The 27,399-nt window shown below is 39.8% G+C and overlaps 1 protein-coding gene across 1 annotated transcript in view; it reads right to left on the bottom strand.

Annotated features, from left to right (window-relative positions):
• Positions 1-27,399, bottom strand: part of tpm3 (tropomyosin 3) — a 96,038-nt gene that overhangs the window by 10,894 nt on the left and 57,745 nt on the right. The window contains exon 6 of the mRNA XM_034160548.1: positions 11,527-11,602. Within this exon, the coding sequence (XP_034016439.1) occupies positions 11,527-11,602 (76 nt within the window). The remainder of the gene's footprint in view (positions 1-11,526; positions 11,603-27,399) is intronic.

A 27,399-nucleotide genomic window follows, 5' to 3' on the forward strand; every position in this document is an offset into this window, starting at 1 on the left:
GCTTTCTTTGGCATTTGAGGTATTGGTTTGACATGAGCAGTTTTTCATGCTATGGGAACTGTGAATGTATCAATTGACAACTGAAGACTGGTTGCCAGTCCAGAGCTAGTTCTGTTGCAAAGTTTTTTAACAGATAGGGGCTGCTCTTGTCAGGCCCTTCAGCTTTTTTAATGTTTGTTATTTTAAAAGTTTTCCTCACCTCATCGACAGTGATTTCAATCCTGCCCAAGCCAGGGTGGATATTTGCAAGGATTCTGTCACATTTCTGAGAGGTATCAGGTGATTCAAGTCTAGAATAGAATGTGTTTAGATCATTAGCAGATTTGTACTCATTTTCGACAACGATAGGTTTATTAGAAGAGGTCACTCCTGTCATTGCCTTCATATTGTCCCATACCTGTTTGGAGTTTTTGCTTTTAAAAGCGTTCTCTAAATCTTGCCGGTGCCTGGACTTTGCTTCTCTTAATTTGATTCTTCTCTCTCTTTTTTTTTTTAAATAATATTTATTTTATTCATTTAAAAGAAAAACAGAAAAGCAAAAAACAAAAACACCACAATACCAGAATGAAAAGGAGCAGAAAGAAGAACAAGTCTTATGATTTCTGCCCCTTTTAACAATACAATCTTTCAAGATACAGCATCATAGTCAACATTATTTAACAGATTGCATTTCTTTAACTTGTCACATACCACTGACCCATTTCATAATTATGACCATTAATTAATAGATTACATCACTGACAGGTTACATTTAAACTTAAGACACTCCAAACATTATTAACAGTTTACTTTTTTTTTTTTTTTTTGACTTTCTTGCAGCCCACTGACTTACTTCATAGTTTCATACTTACTTAATACATCTAATTTAATATGTTTTTTAAATAATTTAAGCGACCTTAATTCTTTAATTTCTTTATTAAGATTGTTCCATAATTTGACACCATTTACTGCAATACTCCTTTCCTTTACTTTGGTTCTAAATCTTGGTTTTTTTAAAGACTTCTATTCCTTTCAATTTATAACTACTTACTCTTTTTTCAAACATATTTTGAATGTTTGTTGGTAAAGTATTTTTATTAACTTGGTACATCGTTTGTAATATTTTCAAATCGACTAAATCATGAAATTTAAGTACCCTATACTTAATAAACAATGGATTAGATGGATCTCTAAAACCACTGTTGCTAATCACTTTTAAAGCTCTTTTCTGCAAAATAAATAAAGGTTGTATATAGGTTGTATATGTTGATCCCCAGATTTCTACACAGTAAGTTAAATATGGGACAATCAATGAATTGTACAATGTTAATAAACCATAACTATTTAATGAATATTTTACTTTATGCAAAACAGCAATGGCTTTCGCTATTTTTCCTTTTATGTAATTTATGTGTGACTTCCATGTAAGATCTTCATCAATCATGACTCCTAAAAATTTCATTTCTTTTACCCTTTGTATATCCATTACATCTATTTGTAATGACACATTATTTTTTTTCACTCTATCATTAAACAATATGAAATTTGTCTTATTAATATTTAGTGACAATCTGTTTATATCAAACCAATGTTTAACTTTTTCCAACTCCGTATTTATCACTTGTGCTACTTCCTGTATATCTGATCCAGAGTAAAACAGTGTTGTATCATCAGCAAATAAAATGCTGCCAAGCACATTGGATACATTCACAAAATCATTGCTATACAAAATAAACAGTTTGGGTCCAAGTACCGATCCTTGTGGTACTCCATAAATAATGTTACACAATTCTGATTTGGTATTATTTATCTGAACAAACTGTTTTCTATTTTCTAAGTAGCTTTTTACCCACTGATGTGCAACACCTCTTATTCCATATTGTTGTAACTTGTGGAGCAATCTTGAGTGGTCTATAACATCAAAAGCCTTTTTCAGGTCAATAAAAATACTTACAAAATAATCCTTATTATCTATTGTTGTTGATATTTTCTCTATTAGTTCCATAATTGCCATAGCTGTTGAATGTTTTGTTCTGAATCCATACTGAGCATTATTTAAAATATGATGTTTCTCAATAAATTTATCCAATCTTGTTACAAAAACTTTTTCCATAATTTTAGAAAACTGTGGAAGCAATGATACTGGCCTGTAATTAGAAAAATTATGTTTGTCTCCATTTTTATATAATGGGACTACCTTAGCAATTTTCATTTCATCTGGAAAAACCCCAGTTGACAGAGACAGATTACAGATATAAGTAAATGGTTCAATAACAATTTCTATTATACTTTTTACAGTCACCATGTCTAAATCTTCATGGTCAGTTGATCTTTTTCTTACACAGTTTTTTACAATATTTCTTATTTCATCTTTTTCCACATTGTCCAGGAAAATACTATTGACCGTATTTACCAATGTACATAATTTATCTTCTATTATTGGTTTATTTCCCACCAGACTTGACCCTACATTTGAAAAATAATCATTAAACCCATTTGCAACTTCTTTTATATCATTTATCTCTTTATTTTCCTTAACAAAGTAATTTGGAATAGTTTCTTTCGTTCCATCACTATCAATCACACTTTTTATAATTCCCCATGTTACCCTCATATTATCTTTACTCTTTACTATTTAGTTTTTCACTGTAATAATCTTTTTTTTTGTTTCCTAATTATTGTTAATAGTTTATTTTTATATTTTTTGTATTATATTTTCAGTCTGTTTGAGTGTTCCTTTGTCCTTCCTTTTGAAAGCCAAGTTCCTCACATTTATAATTCCTTTGATGTCCTTTGACACATATGATTTATTATTTGGGTACAGTTTAATTTCTTTAGTTGGAACCACTAACTGCACACAGAAATTAATATAGTCGTTAATAACTGTGCTCCTGTCGTCTAATGAACCCTCATAGAAGGTGTCCCAATTTGTCCAATCAAAGCAAGCCCTAAGCTGTTCCTTATTTTCATTTGTCCAAATCCTTCTCTCTTTCTTCACTGGTTTACGTCTCTTAAATTTAGTTTAGTAGGTTGGTATTATGTGGACAACGTTGTGATCTGAGTTCAATATTGGAGGTCTGCACTTTGAGATATAGGCATTCTTAATATTTACTAAACACTTATCCAGCACATTGGTTTTCCTTGTTTGTTTTTTAACATACTGTTCAAATCCAGGCAGAACAGGCTCCAACTTGCACTGGTTCATGTCCCCAATAACTATAGTTGGAGCATCAGAGTATTTCATTTGTAGTTCATGGACAGAGTCAGCTATGATGCTGGCTGCTTTTGCAGCATTCCCACTGGGAGGGTCATAAACCACAAATAGTAAAATGCAGCCGAACTCTCTGGGTAAGTAAAAAGGTCTCAAGGTCATTCTCATAATCTCCACATTTGGGTTACAGATCCTGGATTTCACAGCATGTAGACGGCACCAAAGATCGTTAATGTAACCACAGATGCCTCCTCCCCGTGTTTTTCTTGAGTCTGCATCTCTGTCAGCGCATATGAGGGTAAACCCGGCAATTCATAGAGGGAGTCAGGCATCGTCTCTTGTAACCAACTTTCCGTAAAGCAATGCAAAGACGCTTCACAAAATTCATTACAGTACCTGGTGTATTCCTGTATTGTGTCCACTTTTTTGCTCAGGGATCGCAGGTTTGACAGGACGATAGAGGGGAGCGGCGGACGGTTAAATCTTTGTTGAAGCCCGTTTTTAACTCCTCCTCTTCTGCGTTTCCTCCTCTGCTTAGATGTTATCAATTCCAGAGGAATATTTTCTAACAACAACGCATCCAGGCGCGGGTTGTACAAAGTCCGCTCGCGCAACTTCAACAAGGTCTCTCGACAGTAGGAGCGAGTTACAGACATGCACTCCCCGGTCATGACGTCGCTTCCCTGATGTGTTCTTAGCAATAGCAGGGGTAGCCACAGCCAGAGCCTCCAGAGGCCAATAATCCACAGAGTCAAAGGCATTGTTGATGGTATGTAGCACTCATCTTCTAGTTTATGAAGTGATGATCTTGCGCGGCAAATAGGATAATTGTTTAGAACGACATAAAGCACAAAACAAACACAAACAAACAGAGCACGCCGACATGCAGCGCGCAGCCGAGCAGCGCACTTCCTTGATGAGTATGGTAGAGTGAATGCAACACCGCCCCTGCTGCACTGATTCTCCGGCCAATCTCACACTCCATTGTCCCCTCACCCGTGAACAAGACCTCGAGGTACTTAACTCCTTCACTTAGGGCAAGACCTCATTCCCTACCCAGAGTAGACAATCCATGTGTTTCCTGCTGAGAACCATGGCCTCAGATTTAGAGGTGCTGACTCTCATCCCAGCCACTTCACACTCGGCTGTGAACCGATCCAGTGAGTGCTGGAGGTCACAGGCCAATGAAGCCAAAAGGACCACATCAAAAAGCAGCGATGAGACCCTGAGCCCACCAAACTGGAAACCCTCCTCCCCGACTACGCCTCGATATCCTGCCCATGAATATCACAAACAGGATTGGTGATAAGGCGCAGCCCTGGCGGCGGCCAACCCACACTGGAAATGAGTCCGACTTACTGCTGAGCACCCGAACACAGCTCTTGCTTTGTGAGTACAGAGAGTGGATGGCCCTGAGAAGGGACCCCCTCACTCCATACTCCCACAGCATCTCCTGGGGTACCCGATCATATGCCTTCTCCAAGACCACAAAACACTTGTAGACTGGATGGGCATACTCCCAGGCACCCTCCAGGATCCTTGTGAGAGTGAAGAGCTGGTTGGTTGTTCCACGACCAGGATGGAACTTGCATTGCTCCTCTTCAATCAGAGGTTTGACTATCGGCTGAACCCTCCTTTCCAGCACCTTGGAGTAGACTTTACCAGGGAGGCTGAGTAGTGTGATGCCCCTGTAGTTGGCACACACTCTCTGGTCCCCCTTTTATAATATGGGGACCACCACCCCAGTTTGCCACTCCTTTGGTACTGTCCCACACCCAGAGCCTTCAGCATTTCCGGATGTATCTCCTAAACCCTCAGGGCTTTGCCACTGCGGAGTTGTTTGACTACCTCAGTGACTTCCACCAGGGAAATTGATGAAAATCCTGCATCAGCATCCAGCTCTGCTCCTACTATAGAGGGCACTCTGGTCTGATGCAGGAGTTCCTCAAAGTGTTCTTTCCAGCAGTGGATTACATTGTCAGCTGAGGTCAACAGAGTCTCATCCTTACTGTAGACAGCTTGGACGGTTCCCTGTTTTCCCCTCCTGAGGTGTCTCACGGCTCGCCAGAAGCACCGTGGTGCTGACGGAAAGTCCTTCTCCATGGTTGCTCTGAACTCCTCCCACACTCACTGATTTGCCTCCCCCACAGCAGAGGCTGCTGCCCTTTGGGCCTGTCAACACCTTGCAACTGCCTCTGGAACCCTTCCGAGAAAACATATCCCTTTGACATTTGGCCACTGGTTAGTGTCCACATCTCACTACCTTTCTCAGGTCCCTGCACAGCATTTAATTTCCACGTGCACTGTGACTCCTCTGGATGATGTTCAGTGTGACCTCAGACTCAAATGTCATGCCCATCAACTTTCATGGTCTGGTCACAGAAGAATGATTATATTCCATTTGTGTTATGTCTGTGAGTCCTCCAGGCAGAATGCATGCAGTGAAACAATTTGATCTTACAGTCTAGGCCAGATTTAATCTTGGACAATGAGCAACAAGCAAACAAACCATCGAGCTGATTTATGGCTAGGGATGGGTATTGGGAAGCTTGAAGCAATGAAGCAGTGCTCCGACCCATTGCTTCATTAGTACATTGCTTCGCTGCTTTTCAGAAGCGGAAAGCCCTCTTCTTAACCCCCTTTAAAGCCATTAAAATATGTCAATCGTGAGTCACTTTTGTGCAGATTAAAGTCATTAACTGGGACTCCTGTCTTGTTGCTAGAAAGAAAAGAGAATCGTCCTCCGTTCTGTTCACAGAGCTCCAAATGCTGCGCGGCTCTCTGCCATGTCAAATTAGAATGATAGAGTCCAGTTGGAATTAATAACTTAAAAGTGAAACGCCATTTAAATCAAATGACACCTCTTTCCAAATGTTGTAATACAAACAAACTGCAATTGATCAAAACATTTTTTTCCTCCCAAAATGAGACGTCCTGCGCTGACGTGCAGCAGCCGGCTGAACTCAGCTCAGAGGTATGGAGAGACATTCATGCCAAAATGTCTGAAAGAAAATGCTTTTGACAGAAACTACAGAGTTTATTTATTTTTATTAATGTCCAGAGATCAAGGATCCAGTGACCAATTTCATATTTATTTACTTTAAGACTCAATAAAATGTTGTTGGACATAGAAAACCTGTAAAGCTACTTTTAGTACACAGAAAATTCACAAGAGGTATCAATAAGGGAATTGATAAGGAATCAGATCGATAAGTGGAATTGATAATGGCATTGATATTGAGAAAATCTTATCAATACCCATCCCTATTTATGACAGTACAAACACCAGGAGAAACCTGTAGAATGCTTTAGCTGAGGTCATCAAGTTTGCTGTTAACATTTTAAACAGAATACCATGATGCATGAAAGGGTGGATTTATGAAGCAGTCAAACTCTGAAGAATCCTGAAAGACCTGAATGACCAGAAAGAAACAAACAAACCAACATCAAATTGAAACTGGATTGAAATGCTGGGAAGGAGTGAAAACAACAGTGATCCCACAAAGACAAAAGGTGTGTTTGGAGCTCCTGGTGAAGGTTCACATGTCAGATTCTGGGCAGACATTTGACATGAGCTGTGCACTGAATCTGGATGAGGGCCACCCAGTACGGAAACGTTTGAACCCTACGAAAGATTCTTTCATACATGCAACAAAAGGCCTGGGTTATTTGGGGTATATGTACTAGAGCCTGAACAATATGGATTTTTGGGGTTAGATACAACCCCAATTACAGTGAAGCTGGGACATTGTATAAAATGTAAATAAAAACAGAATACAATAATTTGCAAATCCTCTTCAACCTATATTCAATTAAACTTTATTGCTTTTGTGCAAATATTTGCTCCTTTTGAAATGGATGCCTGCAACAGGTTTCTAAAAAGCTGGGACAGTGGTATGTTTCCCACTGTGTTACATCACCTTTCCTTCTAACAACACTCAATAAGCGTTTGGGAACTGAGGACACTAATTGTTGAAGCTTTGTAGGTGGAATTCTTTCCCATTCTTGCTTGATGTACGACTTCAGTTGTTCACCAGTCCGGGGTCTCCATTGTCATATTTTGTGCTTCATAATGCGCCACACATTTTCAATGGGCGACAGGTCTGGACTGCAGGCAGGCCAGTCTAGTACCCGCACTCTTTTACCACGAAGCCACGCTGTTGTAACATGTGCAGAATGTGTCTTGGCATTGTCTTGCTGAAATAAGCAGGGACGTCCCTGAAAAAGACGTTGCTTGGATGGCAGCATGTGTTGCTCCAAAACCTGGATGTACCTTTCAGCATTGATGGTGCCATCACAGATGTGTAAGTTGTCCATGTCATGGGCACTAACACACCCCCATACCATCACAGATGCTGGCTTTTGAACTTTGTGCTGGTAACAATCTGGATGGTTTTTTTCCTCTTTTGTCCAGAGGACACGATGTCCATGATTTCCAAAAACAATTTGAAATGTGAACTCATCAGACCACAGCACACTTTGCCACTTTGTGTCTGTCCATTTTAAATGAGCTCGGGCCCAGAGAAGGCGGTGGTGTTTCTGGATGTTGTTGATGTTTGACTTTCACTTTGCATGGTAGAGTTTTAACTTGCACTTGTAGTGACAAACTGTGTTAACTGACAATGGTTTTCTGAAGTGTTCCTGAGCCCACGCGGTAAGCTCCTTTACACAATGATGTCGGTTTTTAATGCAGTGCCACCTGAGGGATCAAAGGTCACGGGCATTCAATGTTGGTTTTCGGCCGTGCTGCTTATGTGTAGAAAGTTCTCCAGATTCTCTGATTATATTATGGACTGTAGATGATGGAATCCCTAAATTCCTTGCAATTGAATGTTGAGAAACATTGTTCTTAAACTGTTGGACTATTTTTTCATGCAGTTGTTCACAAAGTGGTAATCCTCACCCCAACTTTGCTTGTGAATGGATGAGCCTTTTGGGGATGCTCCTTTTATATCCAATCATGACACTCACCTGTTTCCAATGAGGTGTTCTTTGAGCATTCATCAACTTTCCCAGTCTTTAGTTGTCACTGTCCCAACTTTTCTGAAACGTGTTGCAGGGATCCATTTCGAAATGAGCAATACGAGGTCTGTCAATAAAGCAACGGTCCTTTTTATTTTTTTCAAAAACTATATGGATTTCATTCATATGTTTTTACGTCAGACATGCTTGAACCCTCGTGCGCATGCGTGAGTTTTTCCACGCCTGTCGGTGACGTCATTCGCCTGTGAGCACTCCTTGTGGGAGGAGTCGTCCAGCCCCTCGTCGGAATTCCTTTGTCTGAGAAGTTGCTGAGAGACTGGCGCGTTGTTTGATCAAAATTTTTTCTAAACCTGTGAGACACATCGAAGTGGACATGGTTCAAAAAATTAAGCTGGTTTTCAGTGAAAATTTTAACGGCTGATGAGATTCTGTCGGTGATTCTGTCGCTTTAAGGACTTTTCACGGTGCGAGACGTCGCGCAGCGCTCTCAGGCGGCGTCATCAGCCTGTTCAAGCTGAAAACCTCCACATTTCAGGCTCTATTGATCCAGGACGTCGTGAGAGAACAGAGAAGTTTCAGAAGAAGTCGGTTTCAGCATTTTATCCGGATATTCCACTGTTAAAGGAGATTTTTTTAATGAAAGACGTGCGGACGGGTCCGCGCGTCGGGACGCAGCCGACACGGTGCGGCGGCACAGGAAAAACACCTCCGTGTTGATAACCATTTGTAAAATCCAGGCGGCTTTTGATGGCTTTCAGTGGAGTGAGTATATGAGAAATTGTTTAACAGCAGGACATGTTCCAACTTGTCCTTAAGGCTTTCAACAGAGGTGTTTTTCCTGTGGCGGAGCGTCGCGTGAGCCGACGCGCGGACCCGTCCGCACGTCTTTCATTAAAAAAATCTCCTTTAACAGTGGAATATCCGGATAAAATGCTGAAACCGACTTCTTCTGAAACTTCTCTGTTCTCTCACGACGTCCTGGATCAATAGAGCCTGAAATGTGGAGGTTTTCAGCTTGAACAGGCTGACGACGGCGGCTGAGAGCGCTGAGCGACGTCTCGCACCGTGGGAAGTCCTTAAAGCGACAGAATCACCTCAAAATCTCTCATCAGCCGTTAAAATTTTCACTGAAAACCAGCTTAATTTTTCGAACCGTGTCCACTTCGATGTGTCTCACAGGTTTAGAAAAAATTTTGATCAAACAAAGCGCCAGTCTCTCAGCAACTTCTCAGACAAAGGAATTCCGACGAGGGGCTGGACGACTCCTCCCACAAGGAGTGCTCACAGGCGAATGACGTCACCGACAGGCGTGGAAAAACTCACGCACGCGCACGAGGGTTCAAGCATGTCTGACGTAAAAACATATGAATGAAATCCATATAGTTTTTGAAAAAAATAAAAAGGACCGTTACTTTATTGACAGACCTCGTATTTGCACAAAAACAATAAAGTTTATCAGTTTGAACATTAAATATCTTGTCTTTGTGGTGTATTCAATTGAATATAGGTTGAAGAGGATTTGAAAATCATTGTATTCTGTTTTTATTTACATTTTACACAACGTCCCAACTTCATTGGAACTGGGGTTGTACGATACTGATAAGTAAAATTACAATACAGATGTATCTGCCCATATATACACAAAAATGGCAATGATATTATCAAACCCTTATGGCAATGAAATGTAAGTGTAAAGGGAACACTCTGAAAATAAATGGCAAATGGTCCCGTTGCCTCTGTCTCTTGTAGCTAATGTGACCACCAACACTGTCAGGTGGTCAAACTACATAATGACACCTTTTCCAACAGCCAAAGTGTTTTTCTGCATTGTTTATTTGCTAAAATAAGGTTCATCAAAAATAATGCAGATACCAGTGTTTTTGTGAAAGGCTCATTATTGGCCAACCAATAGATCAGCCAGGCTCCAATCTAATCCAAAAATACGGAAATACAGTTTATAAATTGTAATGATCTGTGTCGTACAGAAGTCACATCACAGTTGCAGGATATTCAAAAAATGTTGATAAACCATAAACCTTTTGCACATTAATCATTCGGTTGCTGTCCATGTCTGTTTGTCATAAAGGCAAACTGTCAGGCTCTGTGGTGAAGTGGCCTGGCAGGCAGGTGGACACCAATGCAGACTCATTACTCAGATGGAGGATTAGTAAAGGTTTAATCAGAAACAGGCTTGGTTGGTGCACAGGAAGACAATCAGACAGGCGGCGGTACGGGCGGTACGGACGGTCGTCAGGCGGAGGCGTGGTCAGTAAACAAGCAGACTTCCAACACAGGCAAACAGGTGCATAAGAGGTGGCAAAAAACGGAGTCAAAAACAAGCTGGGTTCAGATATGGAGAAGCAGGTTAACAGGCTCAGGCAAAAACGTAGTCAAGGACAAGCAGAAGTCGAGAATGGCAAAAACACAAACTAAGACAGGATACAGATGGCTTGGAACGAGGCTGAATGCACAACGAACTAGCAGTGAGCTGTGGAAGACAAGGGGTTTAAAAGCAGAGGATAATCAGGGCGTGATGAGATACAGGTGCAGGAAAGAAGGCATGGCTGAGTGAGACAAGAGTGGAGTGACAGGTGGGCGTGTCAGACAAAAGCAGCAAAAAGAGGAATGTGACAGTGACAGAACAAATGTTAAACAAGTAGGAAGTAACGATACCTAGAATCCAAATGTGAGAAACAGAATAAACAAATGAAAAGGAAGAAACAGAACAGAAAATTAAAGGCTGGATCTAAACTAGATGAGAACTCAATGTGTGGCAGGAGTGTACAGAAAAACCTGAAGGACTAATGTGCTCAAGACAGAGTGACTGAATAACCAGAAAGTAAAGGATGAAGACCAAACTAGAACAGAACTCAATAAGTGGCTGAAGTGTAACAGATAATCCTCAAAACATAATGTGATAACACATAATGACTAAATAAGAAACAGAGACTAGAACCAGAACCAAACTTAATGTGGGTGAAGTGTAACAGATCATAAAACCAAGACTGAAGTGTAAGAAACAGAAAATAAACAAGACAGGGAAATGGACAGAGACTGGGGGACAAAAGCAGGTTCTGGGCCGGTCCAGGACCAAAGCATGACACAAACAAGAAACAGAACAGAACTGGAAGTATGACGTGCTCTTACTACCCATGATAGTCCTGCAAACACATTCATACTTATCAGCAGCACTGCATCATTGTTGTACATGTGAGAGAATTCTGAAAATGTTTTGGACTTGTTGATGGATTTTCAAACACGAAGAATGAGAGACTCCTAAATCCAGATACTAACATTATCAGATGTTACAACATAAAACACAGAAACGTGACATGAAAACACATCTGTGGTACCTTCTCAGCCTGGGCCTCCAGGGACTTCAGGTTATTGGTGACGTTTTTTAGTTCGTCCTCCAGCTCAGCACATTTCCTGGAGTGGTTTGTTTTCCAGAAATGCAGGACAGAAAAGATAGGAAGCAATAACATTACATTAGCTTGGAGAAAACTCTGGAATGGAAAAAAATGGTCTCATTCAAGATAATTGATTATTTTGATTAAATAGATCATGAAAAATTACTGTCTGTCCAGGAACACAGTACAGACAGAGCTGCCCCGTGTGGGACATGATGGTCTTTTCTCTTGGTTTTCCAGTACAGTGCAGCAGATAACTGAAACAGTCATTTCAAATGGTGATACAAGCACCAACTGTTACTCCTCAGACATGAATTTATGAATTTATTTATTTAAAACACCAAGAATTCTGAGCTCTGAGCTCAGTCCCAGTACAGATCGAAGACGCAGTGGTAATCTCAGTGTCACAAGTGGCCAACATATTTCGACATCTGAATGCACGTTAAGTCCTCCGGCCCAGACAACATCAGTGCCTTCATTTTAAAGAGCTTTAGTGAGGAACTTGCTGTGTAGCATGGCATCCTTTATTTGGACATGCATACTGTCCTCACAGCCTGGAGAACATCGTGTGTAATACCACTTCCAAAGAAAACCTGTCCCAAAGAATGTAGAGACTTCCGACCCGTGGCATTAACTTCAGTCCCAATTAAGTCACTGGAGAAAACCATCACACCTTTGCTGACTCGGTCAGTTCAGGATAAATTAGACCTCTGTCAGTTCACATACAAACAGAAAAGAAACAGAGGATGCAGTGGCCGCTCGCATGCACCTGGTGTCAAAACATCTGGATCATCAATTCATCAATTTTATTTATATAGCGCCAAATCACAACAAACAATTGCCCCAAGGCGCTTTATATTGTAAGGCAAAGCCATACAATAATTACGGAAAAACCCCAACGGTCAAAATGACCCCCTGTGAGCAAGCACTTGGCGACAGTGGGAAGGAAAAACTCCCTTTTAACAGGAAGAAACCTCCAGCAGAACCAGGCTTAGGGAGGGGCAGTCTTCTGCTGGGACTGGTTGGGGCTGAGGGGAAAGAATCAAGAAAAAGACATGCTGTGGAGGGGAGCAGAGATCAATCACTAATGATTAAATGCAGAGTGGTGCATACAGACCAAAAAGAGAAAGAAACACTCAGTGCATCATGGGAACCCCCCAGCAGTCTAAGTCTATAGCAGCATAACTAAGGGATGGTTCAGGGTCACCCGATCCAGCCCTAACTATAAGCTTTAGCAAAAAGGAAAGTTTTAAGCCTAATCTTAAAAGTAGAGAGGGTGTCTGTCTCCCTGATCTGAATTGGGAGCTGGTTCCACAGGAGAGGAGCCTGAAAGCTGAAGGCTCTGCCTCCCATTCTACTCTTACAAACCCTAGGAACTACAAGTAAGCCTGCAGTCTGAGAGCGAAGCGCTCTATTGGGGTGATATGGTACTATGAGGTCCCTAAGATAAGAAGGGACCTGATTATTCAAAACCTTATAAGTAAGAAGAAGAATTTTAAATTCTATTCTAGAATTAACAGGAAGCCGATCATATTTAAGATCGAAGCATTAAATAATGGTAGGGCTTCCTTGAGCAGCCTGGTAGGAATGGGGTCTAATAGACATGTTGATGGTTTGGATGAAGTAACTAATGAAAATAACTCAGACAGAACAATCGGAGAGAAAGAGTCTAACCAAATACCGGCATCACTGAAAGCAGCCAAAGATAACGATACGTCTTTGGGATGGTTATGAGTAATTTTTTCTCTAATAGTTAAAATTTTATTAGCAAAGAAAGTCATGAAGTCATTACTAGTTAAAGTTAAAGGAATACTCGGCTCAATAGAGCTCTGACTCTTTGTCAGCCTGGCTACAGTGCTGAAAAGAAACCTGGGGTTGTTCTTATTTTCTTCAATTAGTGATGAATAGAAAGATGTCCTAGCTTTACAGAGGGCTTTTTTATAGAGCAACAGACTCTTTTTCCAGGCTAAGTGAAGATCTTCTAAATTAGTGAGACGCCATTTCCTCTCCAACTTACGGGTTATCTGCTTTAAGCTGCATCAAATAAAAACTATGCCAGAGTTCTCTTTATCGACTTCTCACCTGCATTCAATACAATTAAAAAAATGACATTTTACTCTCAAAAATGCATCTGCTCGGGGTCAACACCTACCTTATCACTGGTATCAGTCCTTCCTCACAGCTGGTCAAAATAAACAACACACACTCTGCCTTGATCAGTACAAACTGTGGGGTTCCTCAGGGCTGTGTCAGTTCCCCTGGACTGTTTACCATCTACACCAATGACTGTGTCATAAAAGAGTTTAACCATCACCTAATTAAATTTTCAGATGATGCAGCACTGGTGGCACTACTCTCAGGAAAAGAACAACCAGGTCTGTACCATGACTGTGTCAAAAGTCTGGTTGAGTGGTGTGACCAGAACACACTCATTATAAACTCAGCCAAGACTGAGGAAGTCATCTTTGGCCAACCTCAACTCACCACTGCTCCTGTGGTCATACATCAGGAGACCATCAAACTGTCTGACTCTTTCAAATATCTAGGAGTGTATGTGGACAGCGCCCTCTCCTGCAGTGTTCACATAGACTATCTGTGCAACAAGCTGCAGCGGAGAACATACTTTCTAAGGAGACTCCGAACCTTTGGAGCCAGTCCAGTCATTCTAGACCAGTTCTACACAGCTACCATTCAGAGTGTGTTGCTGTGTGGCAGCTCTGTGTGGTTCTGTGGCCTCTCAGTGCAGCTGAAGAACAGGATACTGAGGCTCCTTAACATCTGCTCCAAAACTGTGGGCCAGTCGGAGGAGAACAAATTCACAGAGCTGTGCAGGAAAAAAAGCCTTACAACTTGTGGAAAAAATCTCTACAGACTCAGCCCATGTTCTGAACCATGAATATGAGCTTCTTCCTTCTGGGAAACGCTTTAGAGTGCATTGTTACAGGAGGAAGAGATACAAGAACTCACACTCCATGGCACTTTTAAATCAGAGGGAGACCAGATGAACACATTGTTGCAGACCACACACCAGTTTTTTTTACGGACAATAAAGTTTTATCTTATCTTAATTTATGACTAAACATAACATTAAAATTACTAACGATATGAAACAGTTACCATCCTTCTACTGGCTTCCCAAAATGCATAAAAATCCAATAGGTAGTAGATTTATAGCGGCCTCTAGTGCATGTACTACTAAACCATTATCCCAACTACCCAACCTCTAGCCTTAAATTAGTTACAAAACATTTCAAACAATACTGCGAAGGCATAGCTCGTAACACTGGAGTTAATTGCTTTTCGATTATTGATAATGCTACAGAGGTTTTAAATAAACTAAAAAAGTTAAACAAAACTAAAGTAGCTACACATTTTGATAGTTTTGATTTTTCCACTCTGTATACTAACATCCGACATGACCAACTTATATATAGTATCAGGGAACTAGTCAGCTTTTAGGAAGCTTTTAGGATTAGAGGTTCTAAATATATTGTTATTAGAAATGATGGGACAAAATATTGGTTTAATATTGCATCAACACGGTATCATAATATAACAGGAAAATATGATTGAGCATATAGAATTCCTTGTAGACTATATCTATATAGAGGTTGGCAACAGAATTTTCAAACAAACAATAGGGATACCAATGGGAACAGATTGTGCTCCACTTTTAGCTAACCTTTTTCTTTTTTTATTATGAATACAAATTTATGAAAGATAAACTTAAAACTAATAGCAAGTCAGCAAAAACCTTTAATAATACCTTCCGTTACATTGATGACCTACTTAATTTAAATAACCCTAATTTTGAGAATGAAATTAAAAATATTTATCCATCAGAATTATAACTAAAAAAGACTACAGAAACAATAAAAAACTCTCATACTTAGATATAGAGTTGAGCATTATAGACAGTTTAGAACAGCCGTTTTCAACAAACAGGATGATTTTAACTTTCATATTGTAAAATTTCCTTGTATGAGTAGTAACATACCGAGTAAACCTACATACAGTGTTTACACCTCTCAATTAGTCAGAATTGGTCGAATCTGTTATAATTACCAAAGTTTTTCCACTAGACACCATAAACTAACTAGTAGATTAGTTAAACAAGGGTTTCTGAATAACAAATTGGTTCTTCAGTTCAAAAGATTTTCTAATAGACATCAAGAAATAATATCTAAGTTTGGGGTTCCCATTAAAAAACATGTAGAAGACGGAATTTCTTCTACCTAGATTAGCTAACCATAACCTAACAAACAGGGTAAACCTTAGATAAAACCTATAACATATTATATCGGAGCCTTTGTTTATACAGTTATACTGCTACAATTATAGCTTAGCCTAATAGCTATTAATTATCTAATGGGCTGCCTCACCCTCATTCACCTTATATATATATATATATATATATATATATATATATATATATATATATATATATATATATATATATATATATATATATAGACACGAGGTCTGTTAGAAAAGTATCCAACCTTATTATCGGATACTTTTCTAACAGACCTCGTATATATATATATATATATATATATATATATAAACTACTGAATACTGTGTTAAAAATATAGCAGAAGAAGAAGAAACAGCAAGATGTGTAACGCTGGCAGCTGCAGGTTTGGTGATTAAAATGGCCGCTGTTTTTCTCTTTTCTGCAAATATATGTACTTATGTCTCCATATACATTTCTGCACGCTTTACTTTTTCTTGTTCCCCCATTTTTAATATTATTATATTTAAGTAAATATGGGAGGAGTGGGATACAATTAGTTATACCTAACAGCTAACGTTAGCTTATTTAGCCGGCCTTAGCAACGTTCATCGTAGCTTACAAAATAGTTGGTTCCTTTGTGTTTGATAACAGTCTTCTTCTGTGATGTCTTATCCTGCTTATGTCTTATTAGTTATTATATATACCTTTTTCTTGAGCTGCTTGGGTGGGTAGGGAGAGTTCCCATGGGATAAAAAAGCTTTTTAACTTACCATCCCTGGTTCTCAAGACCAGGCACCTAAGTGGCTCTACTCTACTCTTTTCTACTGTCCTATTTTACTCTTCCTTTTTAGATATCAATCAATCAATCAATTTTTTTATATAGCGCCAAATCACAACAAACAGTTGCCCCAAGGCGCTTTATATTGTAAGGCAAGGCCATACAATAATGATGTAAAACCCCAACGGTCAAAACTACCCCCTGTGAGCAAGCACTTGGCTACAGTGGGAAGGAAAAACTCCCTTTTAACAGGAAGAAACCTCCAGCAGAACCAGGCTCAGGGAGGGGCAGTCTTCTGCTGGGACTGGTTGGGGCTGAGGGAGAGAACCAGGAAAAAGACATGCTGTGGAGGGGAGCAGAGATCGATCACTAATGATTAAATGCAGAGTGGTGCATACAGAGCAAAAAGAGAAAGAAACACTCAGTGCATCATGGGAACCCCCCAGCAGTCTACGTCTATAGCAGCATAACTAAGGGATGGTTCAGGGTCACCTGATCCAGCCCTAACTATAAGCTTTAGCAAAAAGGAAAGTTTTAAGCCTAATCTTAAAAGTTGAGAGGGTGTCTGTCTCCCTGATCTGAATTGGGAGCTGGTTCCACAGGAGAGGAGCCTGAAAGCTGAAGGCTCTGCCTCCCATTCTACTCTTACAAACCCTAGGAACTACAAGTAAGCCTGCAGTCTGAGAGCGAAGCGCTCTATTGGGGTGATATGGTACTACGAGGTCCCTAAGATAAGATGGGACCTGATTATTCAAAACCTTATAAGTAAGAAGAAGAATTTTAAATTCTATTCTAGAATTAACAGGAAGCCAATGAAGAGAGGCCAATATGGGTGAGATATGCTCTCTCCTTCTAGTCCCCGTCAGTACTCTAGCTGCAGCATTTTGAATTAACTGAAGGCTTTTTAGGGAACTTTTAGGACAACCTGATAATAATGAATTACAATAGTCCAGCCTAGAGGAAATAAATGCATGAATTAGTTTTTCAGCATCACTCTGAGACAAGACCTTTCTGATTTTAGAGATATTGCGTAAATGCAAAAAAGCAGTCCTACATATTTGTTTAATATGGGCTTTGAATGACATATCCTGATCAAAAATGACTCCAAGATTTCTCACAGTATTACTAGAGGTCAGGGTAATGCCATCCAGAGTAAGGATCTGGTTAGACACCATGTTTCTAAGATTTGTGGGGCCAAGTACAATAACTTCAGTTTTATCTGAGTTTAAAAGCAGGAAATTAGAGGTCATCCATGTCTTTATGTCTGTAAGACAATCCTGCAGTTTAGCTAATTGGTGTGTGTCCTCTGGCTTCATGGATAGATAAAGCTGGGTATCATCTGCGTAACAATGAAAATGAGTCCACTGTCCGAGGCCATAAGAAGATCATTTGTAACCTTCACTAATGCTGTTTCTGTACTATGATGAATTCTAAAACCTGACTGAAACTCTTCAAATAGACCATTCCTCTGCAGATGATCAGTTAGCTGTTTTACAACTACCCTTTCAAGAATTTTTGAGAGAAAAGGAAGGTTGGAGATTGGCCTATAATTAGCTAAGATAGCTGGGTCAAGTGATGGCTTTTTAAGTAATGGTTTAATTACTGCCACCTTAAAAGCCTGTGGTACATAGCCAACTAACAAAGATAGATTGATCATATTTAAGATCGAAGCATTAAATAATGGTAGGGCTTCCTTGAGCAGCCTGGTAGGAATGGGGTCTAATAAACATGTTGATGGTTTGGATGAAGTAACTAATGAAAATAACTCAGACAGAACAATCGGAGAGAAAGAGTCTAACCAAATACCGGCATCACTGAAAGCAGCCAAAGATAGCGATACGTCTTTGGGATGGTTATGAGTAATTTTTTATCTAATAGTTAAAATTTTGTTAGCAAAGAAAGTCATGAAGTCATTACTAGTTAAAGTTAATGGAATACTCAGCTCAATAGAGCTCTGACTCTTTGTCAGCCTGGCTACAGTGCTGAAAAGAAACCTGGGGTTGTTCTTATTTTCTTCAATTAGTGATGAGTAGAAAGATGTCCTAGCTTTACGGAGGGCTTTTTTTATAGAGCAACAGACTCTTTTTCCAGGCTAAGTGAAGATCTTCTAAATTAGTGAGACGCCATTTCCTCTCCAACTTACGGGTTATCTGCTTTAAGCTACGAGTTTGTGAGTTATACCACGGAGTCAGACACTTCTGATTTAAAGCTCTCTTTTTCAGAGGAGCTACAGCATCCAAAGTTGTCTTCAATGAGGATGTAAAACTATTGACGAGATACTCTATCTCCCTTACAGAGTTTAGGTAGCTACTCTGCACTGTGTTGGTATATGGCATTAGAGAACATAAAGAAGGAATCATATCCTTAAACCTAGTTACAGCGCTTTCTGAAAGACTTCTAGTGTAATGAAACTTATTCCCCACTGCTGGGTAGTCCATCAGAGTAAATGTAAATGTTATTAAGAAATGATCAGACAGAAGGGAGTTTTCAGGGAATACTGTTAAGTCTTCTATTTCCATACCATAAGTCAGAACAAGATCTAAGATATGATTAAAGTGGTGGGTGGACTCATTTACTTTTTGAGCAAAGCCAGTAGAGTCTAATAATAGATTAAATGCAGTGTTGAGGCTGTCATTCTCAGCATCTGTGTGGATGTTAAAATCGCCCACTATAATTATCTTATCTGAGCTAAGCACTAAGTCAGACAAAAGGTCTGAAAATTCACAGAGAAACTCACAGTAACGACCAGGAGGACGATAGATAATAACAAATAAAACTGGTTTTTGGGACTTCCAATTTGGATGGACAAGACTAAGAGTCAAGCTTTCAAATGAATTAAAGCTCTGTCTGGGTTTTGATTAATTAATAAGCTGGAATGGAAGATTGCTGCTAATCCTCCGCCTCGGCCCGTGCTACGAGCATTCTGACAGTTAGTGTGACTCGGGGGTGTTGACTCATTTAAACTAACATATTCATCCTGCTGTAACCAGGTTTCTGTAAGGCAGAATAAATCAATATGTTGATCAATTATTATATCATTTACCAACAGGGACTTAGAAGAGAGAGACCTAATGTTTAATAGACCACATTTAACTGTTTTAGTCTGTGGTGCAGTTGAAGGTGCTATATTATTTTTTCTTTTTGAATTTTTATGCTTAAATAGATTTTTGCTGGTTATTGGTGGTCTGGGAGCAGGCACCGTCTCTACGGGGATGGGGTAATGAGGGGATGGCAGGGGGAGAGAAGCTGCAGAGAGGTGTGTAAGACTACAACTCTGCTTCCTGGTCCCAACCCTGGATAGTCACGGTTTGGAGGATTTAAGAAAATTGGCCAGATTTCTAGAAATGAGAGCTGCTCCATCCAAAGTGGGATGGATGCCGTCTCTCCTAACAAGACCAGGTTTTCCCCAGAAGCTTTGCCAATTATCTATGAAGCCCACCTCATTTTTTTGAAAGATATGCCTTTGTATACTGACATAGTTCCACCTTAGAATTGGAATATAATATATAAGATATACCTTACTGAATTTTCATGAACTCTTTTGAAAAACCAACTGGCCACTTGAATTTTCAATAGGCAGCCAGTTAGGGGTCAACTGAAGACTTACACAAGGTTAAAATTTAAAAAGCTCCAGTCATATTGAAAACTATTCCACATAATTTGTCTGATTATGAAGATTCCAAAAAGGTATAGTTTGGACTGTTTATGAGTGAGTGTTAAGTCCACCCTGCTCAGAGTGCCGCTCTCGTTGGACCGACATCTCTCCTGTTTTAACATTGTGGGATAACTCGCGCCCACAGATTGAGCTCGCCAGACTACTTTCTCCATCCTGCTCAGAGTGTCGCTCTCGTTTGGAGCAAGAACACACAGAATGTGTCTCTTTGTCCCAGATTGATCTTTTTTCAGTGCAGCTTCTTGTTCTGTCTTTAACACCAAGTTCACACCCAACTCTTTCATCGCCAACTGTAAAATCAAAACATTCCAGTCGTATCTTTCTGAACTTTTCTTCATCACACTGCATCGTGTCAATGTTTACAATGTGCTTGAGCAAAAACAGGTGAAGTTGCTCATAAACTTCAAGTTTCTTAAATACTTATTACGGCCACTCTTAAAACTTCAGTTATCTTTATAATTTTATTACTGATAAATTTTAGAATTAATGTAGATGAGATATACTGATTATCAGTTATCTGGGAACTACTTTTTGCTCAGGAATTCATCAAGCACATTGGCCGCGGGCACGTACTAACACAGAATACCCAGAAACTGGAGAGTTGTTCGGCCATAATGACAGCGTCCACTTTTAGCTTTTCATAAGCTAAGTTAGTGGCGCTCGTAGGAAGGAGTGTGTGTTAAGGGGCTAAAACAGCAAGAATGGTGACAAAGGTCAATTTCAGTTTGTACAGGGGTCAAAAGTTAAAGATGCTCCAGTTTTGGTAAAAAGTGATGTCCACAGTAAAGGTCAAACAATGTCGACGTCCACTGGTACTATGACATATGACATATGTTACCCGTAACATGATAACTAAGCATGACACATGCTGCAAACTATTCCTAAGTCACTATTAACCAATAATTTGCATCACTTTTTTCAACATGGTGAAATCTTAATACTCAGCCCATATCCTTTCCATCGATACCCCATTTATAAATATATATCAGACGGTCAAGCCAAAAGGAGATATAAGGCCCGTTTGAGATTTGGCAACTGGACCATAGAGGTTAAATCGGTGGGCTTAACACCAGAGGATCCTCAGTCCAAATCCCCATCAGACCGGATAATCACTAAGGGCAGTTGGGTAAGGTCCTTAATCTCCAAACAGCTCCCTTGTGTGCAGCTGAAGGCCTCACATGGCAGCACACTGACATCAGTGTGTGAAAGAGAGAATCAAATCAATTTTATTTATATAGCACCAAATCACAACAAACAGTTGCCCCAAGGCGCTTTATATTGTAAGGCAAAAGCCATACAATAATTACAGAAAAACCCCAGCGGTCAAAACGACCCCCTATGAGCAAGCATTTGGTGACAGTGGGAATGTGAAGTATCACTGTAAAATGCTTTGAGCATCTGCTTCAGATCAAAAAGTGCTATAAAAATGCAGTCCATTTATTTACTATTGTTTTGCAGAATGATTTCCTTGTGTGCATCAACCCTCCATTTATGCTTCTGGTTAACCCACCAGCTCAATTCTACACCAATACAGTTGCTACATGGGCTGCTGTTGCTCTGTGCATTGACATCAGCTGTAAATAGTGTCTGTTTTACAGATACATCTGTGTGGTTCTCTGCTCTGAGGTCTCCAGCCGTGCTTCACTTGCTACAGGGAGAAATGTATGAATTAAGGATCTTGCCCAAGGGCACCTTAATGAGTTTTCTGTTCAACAGGAAATTGCATTGATGATCCTCATGTTACAAGCCAGCCTCTGTAAACTCCAGACCAACACCTTCCCAATGTCTGACCGATTCATCTGTTAGATTTAGTAGATAATATTGAGTTACTTAGCCCCCCCCCCCCCCAAAAAAAAATAGTTTATAGCCTGAGAATTATTAAAATTTATCAAGAATGAACACTGAAATATGGACAGAGTTTACTTAAACACTGAGATAAATTAAAAGGTCATCAGCATATAATGAGACTCTGTGTTCCATGCCTATTGATAATGGTTCTCTTGTTAGGGCAAACAGCAAGAGTGATGAAGTACAGCCTTGAAGTGGTCGTCTGGATGGGAACATAAGAAGAGCGTACAGAATTAGAACACATGCTTGAGGAGCCATGTATAGAAGGCTAATCCAAGAAACCAAAGTATTTCTACTTTTAAATTTAGGTTGTGCACTGATCCAAGGCTTTCTCTGCATCCAGTGTTTGGAACACGGGAGGCGTGATCGTTGGTCAACACTGTTCTGACTAGTTCAGACAAACATGTTCTCACTGGTGAGGAGTGGACGATTATAGTGGGACATGAGGACTTCGGTCAGTCTGACATACATGCCAGTCAGCCGTACTCTATGACCCAGGCAGATAATTTGTGGTTTTAGTGACTATATATATATATATATATATAAGTGTGTGTGTAAATAATCAATTATACATTTACTGTTATTTACATTAATTATTGAGATCCTATTGTTTTATTTCCAATTTGTTCAGGTTCAATCAGCCCCTCTGTTTCGTCACATAATAATTTCAGAAGGAGCACAATGGAAATAAGTGTTTATGTTTTATTGTGTTATCATTGTATCGTTGACACATTCACCTCTGTATGTTTATACTGATGTTGCAGAATAACTTTTTATCCTCTTAAAGTAGGTCAAGGTTAGCCTTCTTTGAACTTGTCCAAGGTCTGTGTCCTAAGAATGTTTCAGCTGGTGAATAAAGCTACACACGCTGAGCACATATTAGATGGAGTGATTTCCCACAGACTCTCTGTGTCTCTCCTGGAGGTATCACACATTTCCATCTCAGATCATCTGCCCGTCATTTTTGAAGTTCTTGCTCCACCAACTGTCAGTAAGCCTCCTGCCCCAGCCTTCTGACGTCAGTTTATTACCTCTTCAACTGCTGGGGACTTTGCTACTGCATTCATGTCTCTGGAGTTGTCAGCATATGATGAAGATAATGTTCCTGAGTGCCGGATAGCCTTCTGTCATCATTTTACTCCACCTGCACTGAGATTCTCGACACAGTTGCCCCTTTCAGATGCAGGTATTCTAAACCAAGTTAAATGACTCTACCAGAGCCCTCAGACAGCACTGCAGACAGGCAGAACAACACTGGAAGAAGGACAAACTACATGTCTCACTGGAGACACTGAGGAACAGCCTGTGAAAGAGGCTAAAATCCAATATATCTGTCAAATAATACAACCTCAGTTCCAATGAAGTTGGGACGTTGTGTAAAATCAATCAATCAATCAATCAACTTTTTCTTTATATAGCGCCAAATCACAACAAACAGTTGCCCCAAGGCGCTTTATATTGTAAGGCAAGGCCATACAATAATTATGAAAAACCCCAACGGTCAAAACGACCCCCTGTGAGCAAGCACTTGGCTACAGTGGGAAGGAAAAACTCCCTTTTAACAGGAAGAAACCTCCAGCAGAACCAGGCTCAGGGAGGGGCAGTCTTCTGCTGAGACTGGTTGGGGCTGAGGGAAAGAACCAGGAAAAAGACATGCTGTGGAGGGGGGCAGAGATCGATCACTAATGATTAAATGCGGAGTGATGCATACAGAGCAAAAAGAGAAAGAAACAGTGCATCATGGGAACCCCCCCACAGTCTACGTCTAAAGCAGCATAACCAAGGGATAGTCCAGGGTCACCTGATCCAGCCCTAACTATAAGCCTTAGCGAAAAGGAAAGTTTTAAGCCTAATCTTAAAAGTAGAGAGAGTATCTGTCTCCCTGATCTGAATTGGGAGCTGGTTCCACAGGAGAGGAGCCTGAAAGCTGAAGGCTCTGCCTCCCATTCTACTCTTACAAACCCTAGGAACTACAAGTAAGCCTGCAGTCTGAGAGCGAAGCGCTCTAATGATGCTGGTTCCCATGATGCACTGTTTCTTTCTCTTTTTGCTCTGTATGCACCACTCTGCATTTAATCATTAGTGATCGATCTCTGCTCCCCTCCACAGCATGTCTTTTTCCTGGTTCTCTCCCTCAGCCCCAACCAGTCCCAGCAGAAGACTGCCCCTCCCTGAGCCTGGTTCTGCTGGAGGTTTCTTCCTGTTAAAAGGGAGTTTTTCCTTCCCACTGTAGCCAAGTGCTTGCTCACAGGGGGTCGTTTTGACCGTTGGGGTTTTACATCATTATTGTATGGCCTTGCCTTACAATATAAAGCGCCTTGGGGCAACTGTTTGTTGTGATTTGGCGCTATATAAAAAAAAAAATTGATTGATTGATTGATTGATTGATAATGGGGTAATATGGTACTACGAGGTCCCTAAGATAAGATGGGACCTGATTATTCAAAACCTTATAAGTACGAAGAAGAATTTTAAATTCTATTCTAGAATTAACAGGAAGCCAATGAAGAGAGGCCAACACGGGTGAGATATGCTCTCTCCTGCTAGTCCCCGTCAGTACTCTAGCTGCAGCATTTTGAATTAACTGAAGGCTTTTTAGGGAACTTTTAGGACAACCTGATAATAAAGAATTACAATAGTCCAGCCTAGAGGAAATAAATGCATGAATTAGTTTTTCAGCATCACTCTGAGACAAGACCTTTCTGATTTTAGAGATATTGCGTAAATGCAAAAAGGCAGTCCTACATATTGTTTAATATGCGCTTTGAATGACATATCCTGATCAAAAATGACTCCAAGATTTCTCACAGTATTACTAGAGGTCAGGGAAATGCCATCCAGAGTAAAGATCTGGTTAGACACCATGCTTCTAAGATTTGTGGGGCCAAGTACAATAACTTCAGTTTTATCTGAGTTTAAAAGCAGGAAATTAGAGGTCATCCATGTCTTTATGTCTGTAAGACAATCCTGCAGTTTAGCTAATTGGTGTGTATCCTCTGGCTTCATGGATAGATAAAGCTGGGTATCATCTGCGTAACAATGAAAATTTAAGCAATACCGTCTAATAATACTGCCTAAGGGAAGCATGTATAAAGTGAATAAAACTGGTCCTAGCACAGAACCTTGTGGAACTCCATAATTAACTTTAGTCTGTGAAGAAGATTCCCCATTTACATGAACAAATTGTAATCTATTAGACAAATATGATTCAAACCACCGCAGCGCAGTGCCTTTAATACCTATGGCATGCTCTAATCTCTGTAATAAAATTTTATGGTCAACAGTATCAAAAGCAGCACTGAGGTCCAACAGAACAAGCACAGAGATAAGTCCACTGTCCGAAGCCATAAGAAGATCATTTGTAACCTTCACTAATGCTGTTTCTGTACTATGATGAATTCTAAAACCTGACTGAACCTCTTCAAATAGACCATTCCTCTGCAGGTGATCAGTTAGCTGTTTTACAACTACCCTCTCAAGAATCTTTGAGAGAAAAGGAAGGTTGGAGTAAAATGTAAATAAAAACAGAATACAGTGATTTTCAAATCCTCTTCAACCTATATTCAATTGAATACACCACAAAGACAAGATATTTAATGTTTAAACTGATAAACTTTATTGTTTTTGTGCAAATATTTGCTCATTTTGAAATGGATGCCTGCAACACGTTTCTAAAAAGCTGGGACAGTGGTATGTTTCCCACTGTGTTACATCACCTTTCCTTCTAACAACACTCAGTAAGCGTTTGGGAACTGAGCAGTGGTGGGCACACTTCCGATAATGGATAATTATCGAAGATAATGTTTTCATTATTGGATTATCTTTTTAGATAACTTTAAAAACCATCATCGGACTAATTATCTTCCGATGAATTGCCATCCGATAACTTTTAGACCGATAATGTAAAAAACTAAGCTGAACAGTGAAAAACATTTTTAACACTAAAAAGCAGTTGAGACCTACCTGTTAAAAGTTTCCTAATAAGTATATTGTTCTACCCTCTACAAACAGAAGAGAACTGTTTTCAGAAGAAACCACTCTATCCTGGGGTTGGATGCTTGTAGCTCTTCAGCAGCAGGAGGTGGTCGTGAGATGTTAACGCTTGTTACTCCACTACACGATGCAGGACGCGCGATTATCCTGAAACTTGGTCCAAAAAATTCTCGCACGAATGAAAAATCATCTGAAAAATGGTCAAAACACGCACAGTGTAAAGCCAACATTTATGTGTCAAGATAAGGCTTTTCAGAACTGACCAATTGTTAACCTTGTCCTTTGTTTTATCTATGTTTTTATTATTTATTATTGCATTTTAACCTGTGAAGTGCTTTTGTGACTTATGTCTGTGAAAGGCACTATATAAATAAATTTACTTACTTACTTACTAATATTGAGTGCACGTTTTACAACATCATAAAATGTGCGCACATCATCAAACGTGCGCACATTCTCTCCACATGCAAAAGATTTTGCGATGACACTTCCAGGGCTCCGTAAAAATGCCTGTTTTTACAAATAAAAATGGAATATTTTACAAAAGCACATTTATCTTTAAACCAACACATGACACACGTCACATTAACGTGTTGGTTTACATAATGAATGACTGAACCAATCAGTGTTTAGCAGAGGCACTTTTACCCAGAATGCTTTGTGGTCTGTGTTTGTTACAAAACCTCAGAATTAGTGCATTATTCAACATTAAAAGATATATGTTATATTTTAACTTTGTACAAATGACAGAATTGACATTAATGGAGTTATTCTATCAGTATTTTCACAAAACCATAAGTTAGTATGACTTTATTTTTCAAGACCTCCGCCTGACCGGAGCATTATGATTAGTAGAGAGCTGATTTTGTGGGTGCTCTCAGGATTCTTCTGTGCAGCTTCCTACAGGGGCAGCATGGTCAAACATGGAAATGCTGGCTCATTCTTTGGGTCTTTTGTCACTTTTGATGCTTTCAAAAGCGATCGCGTTAAAAGTCAATTTCAGCTCCATAGTAATTGCAAATGTACCAGAGACAATACTGGAATTTATCAGTTATCAATTATCTGTAACTTCCGATACATTTTTGGGTGGTTTATCAGTTTATCTTTATCAAAGATAACTTTTCAGTTATCTGATTATCTGTTATCAAAGTAAATTTTTTGGTTATCTGTGCCCACCGCTGGAACTGAGGACACTAATTGTTGAAGCTTTGTAGGTGGAATTCTTTCCCATTCTTGCTTGATGTACGACTTCAGTTGTTCAACAGTCTGGGGTCTCCGTTGTCGTAT

This window comes from Thalassophryne amazonica, chromosome 20, assembly GCF_902500255.1.
Source record: "Thalassophryne amazonica chromosome 20, fThaAma1.1, whole genome shotgun sequence".
NCBI classification, from domain to species: domain Eukaryota; kingdom Metazoa; phylum Chordata; class Actinopteri; order Batrachoidiformes; family Batrachoididae; genus Thalassophryne; species Thalassophryne amazonica.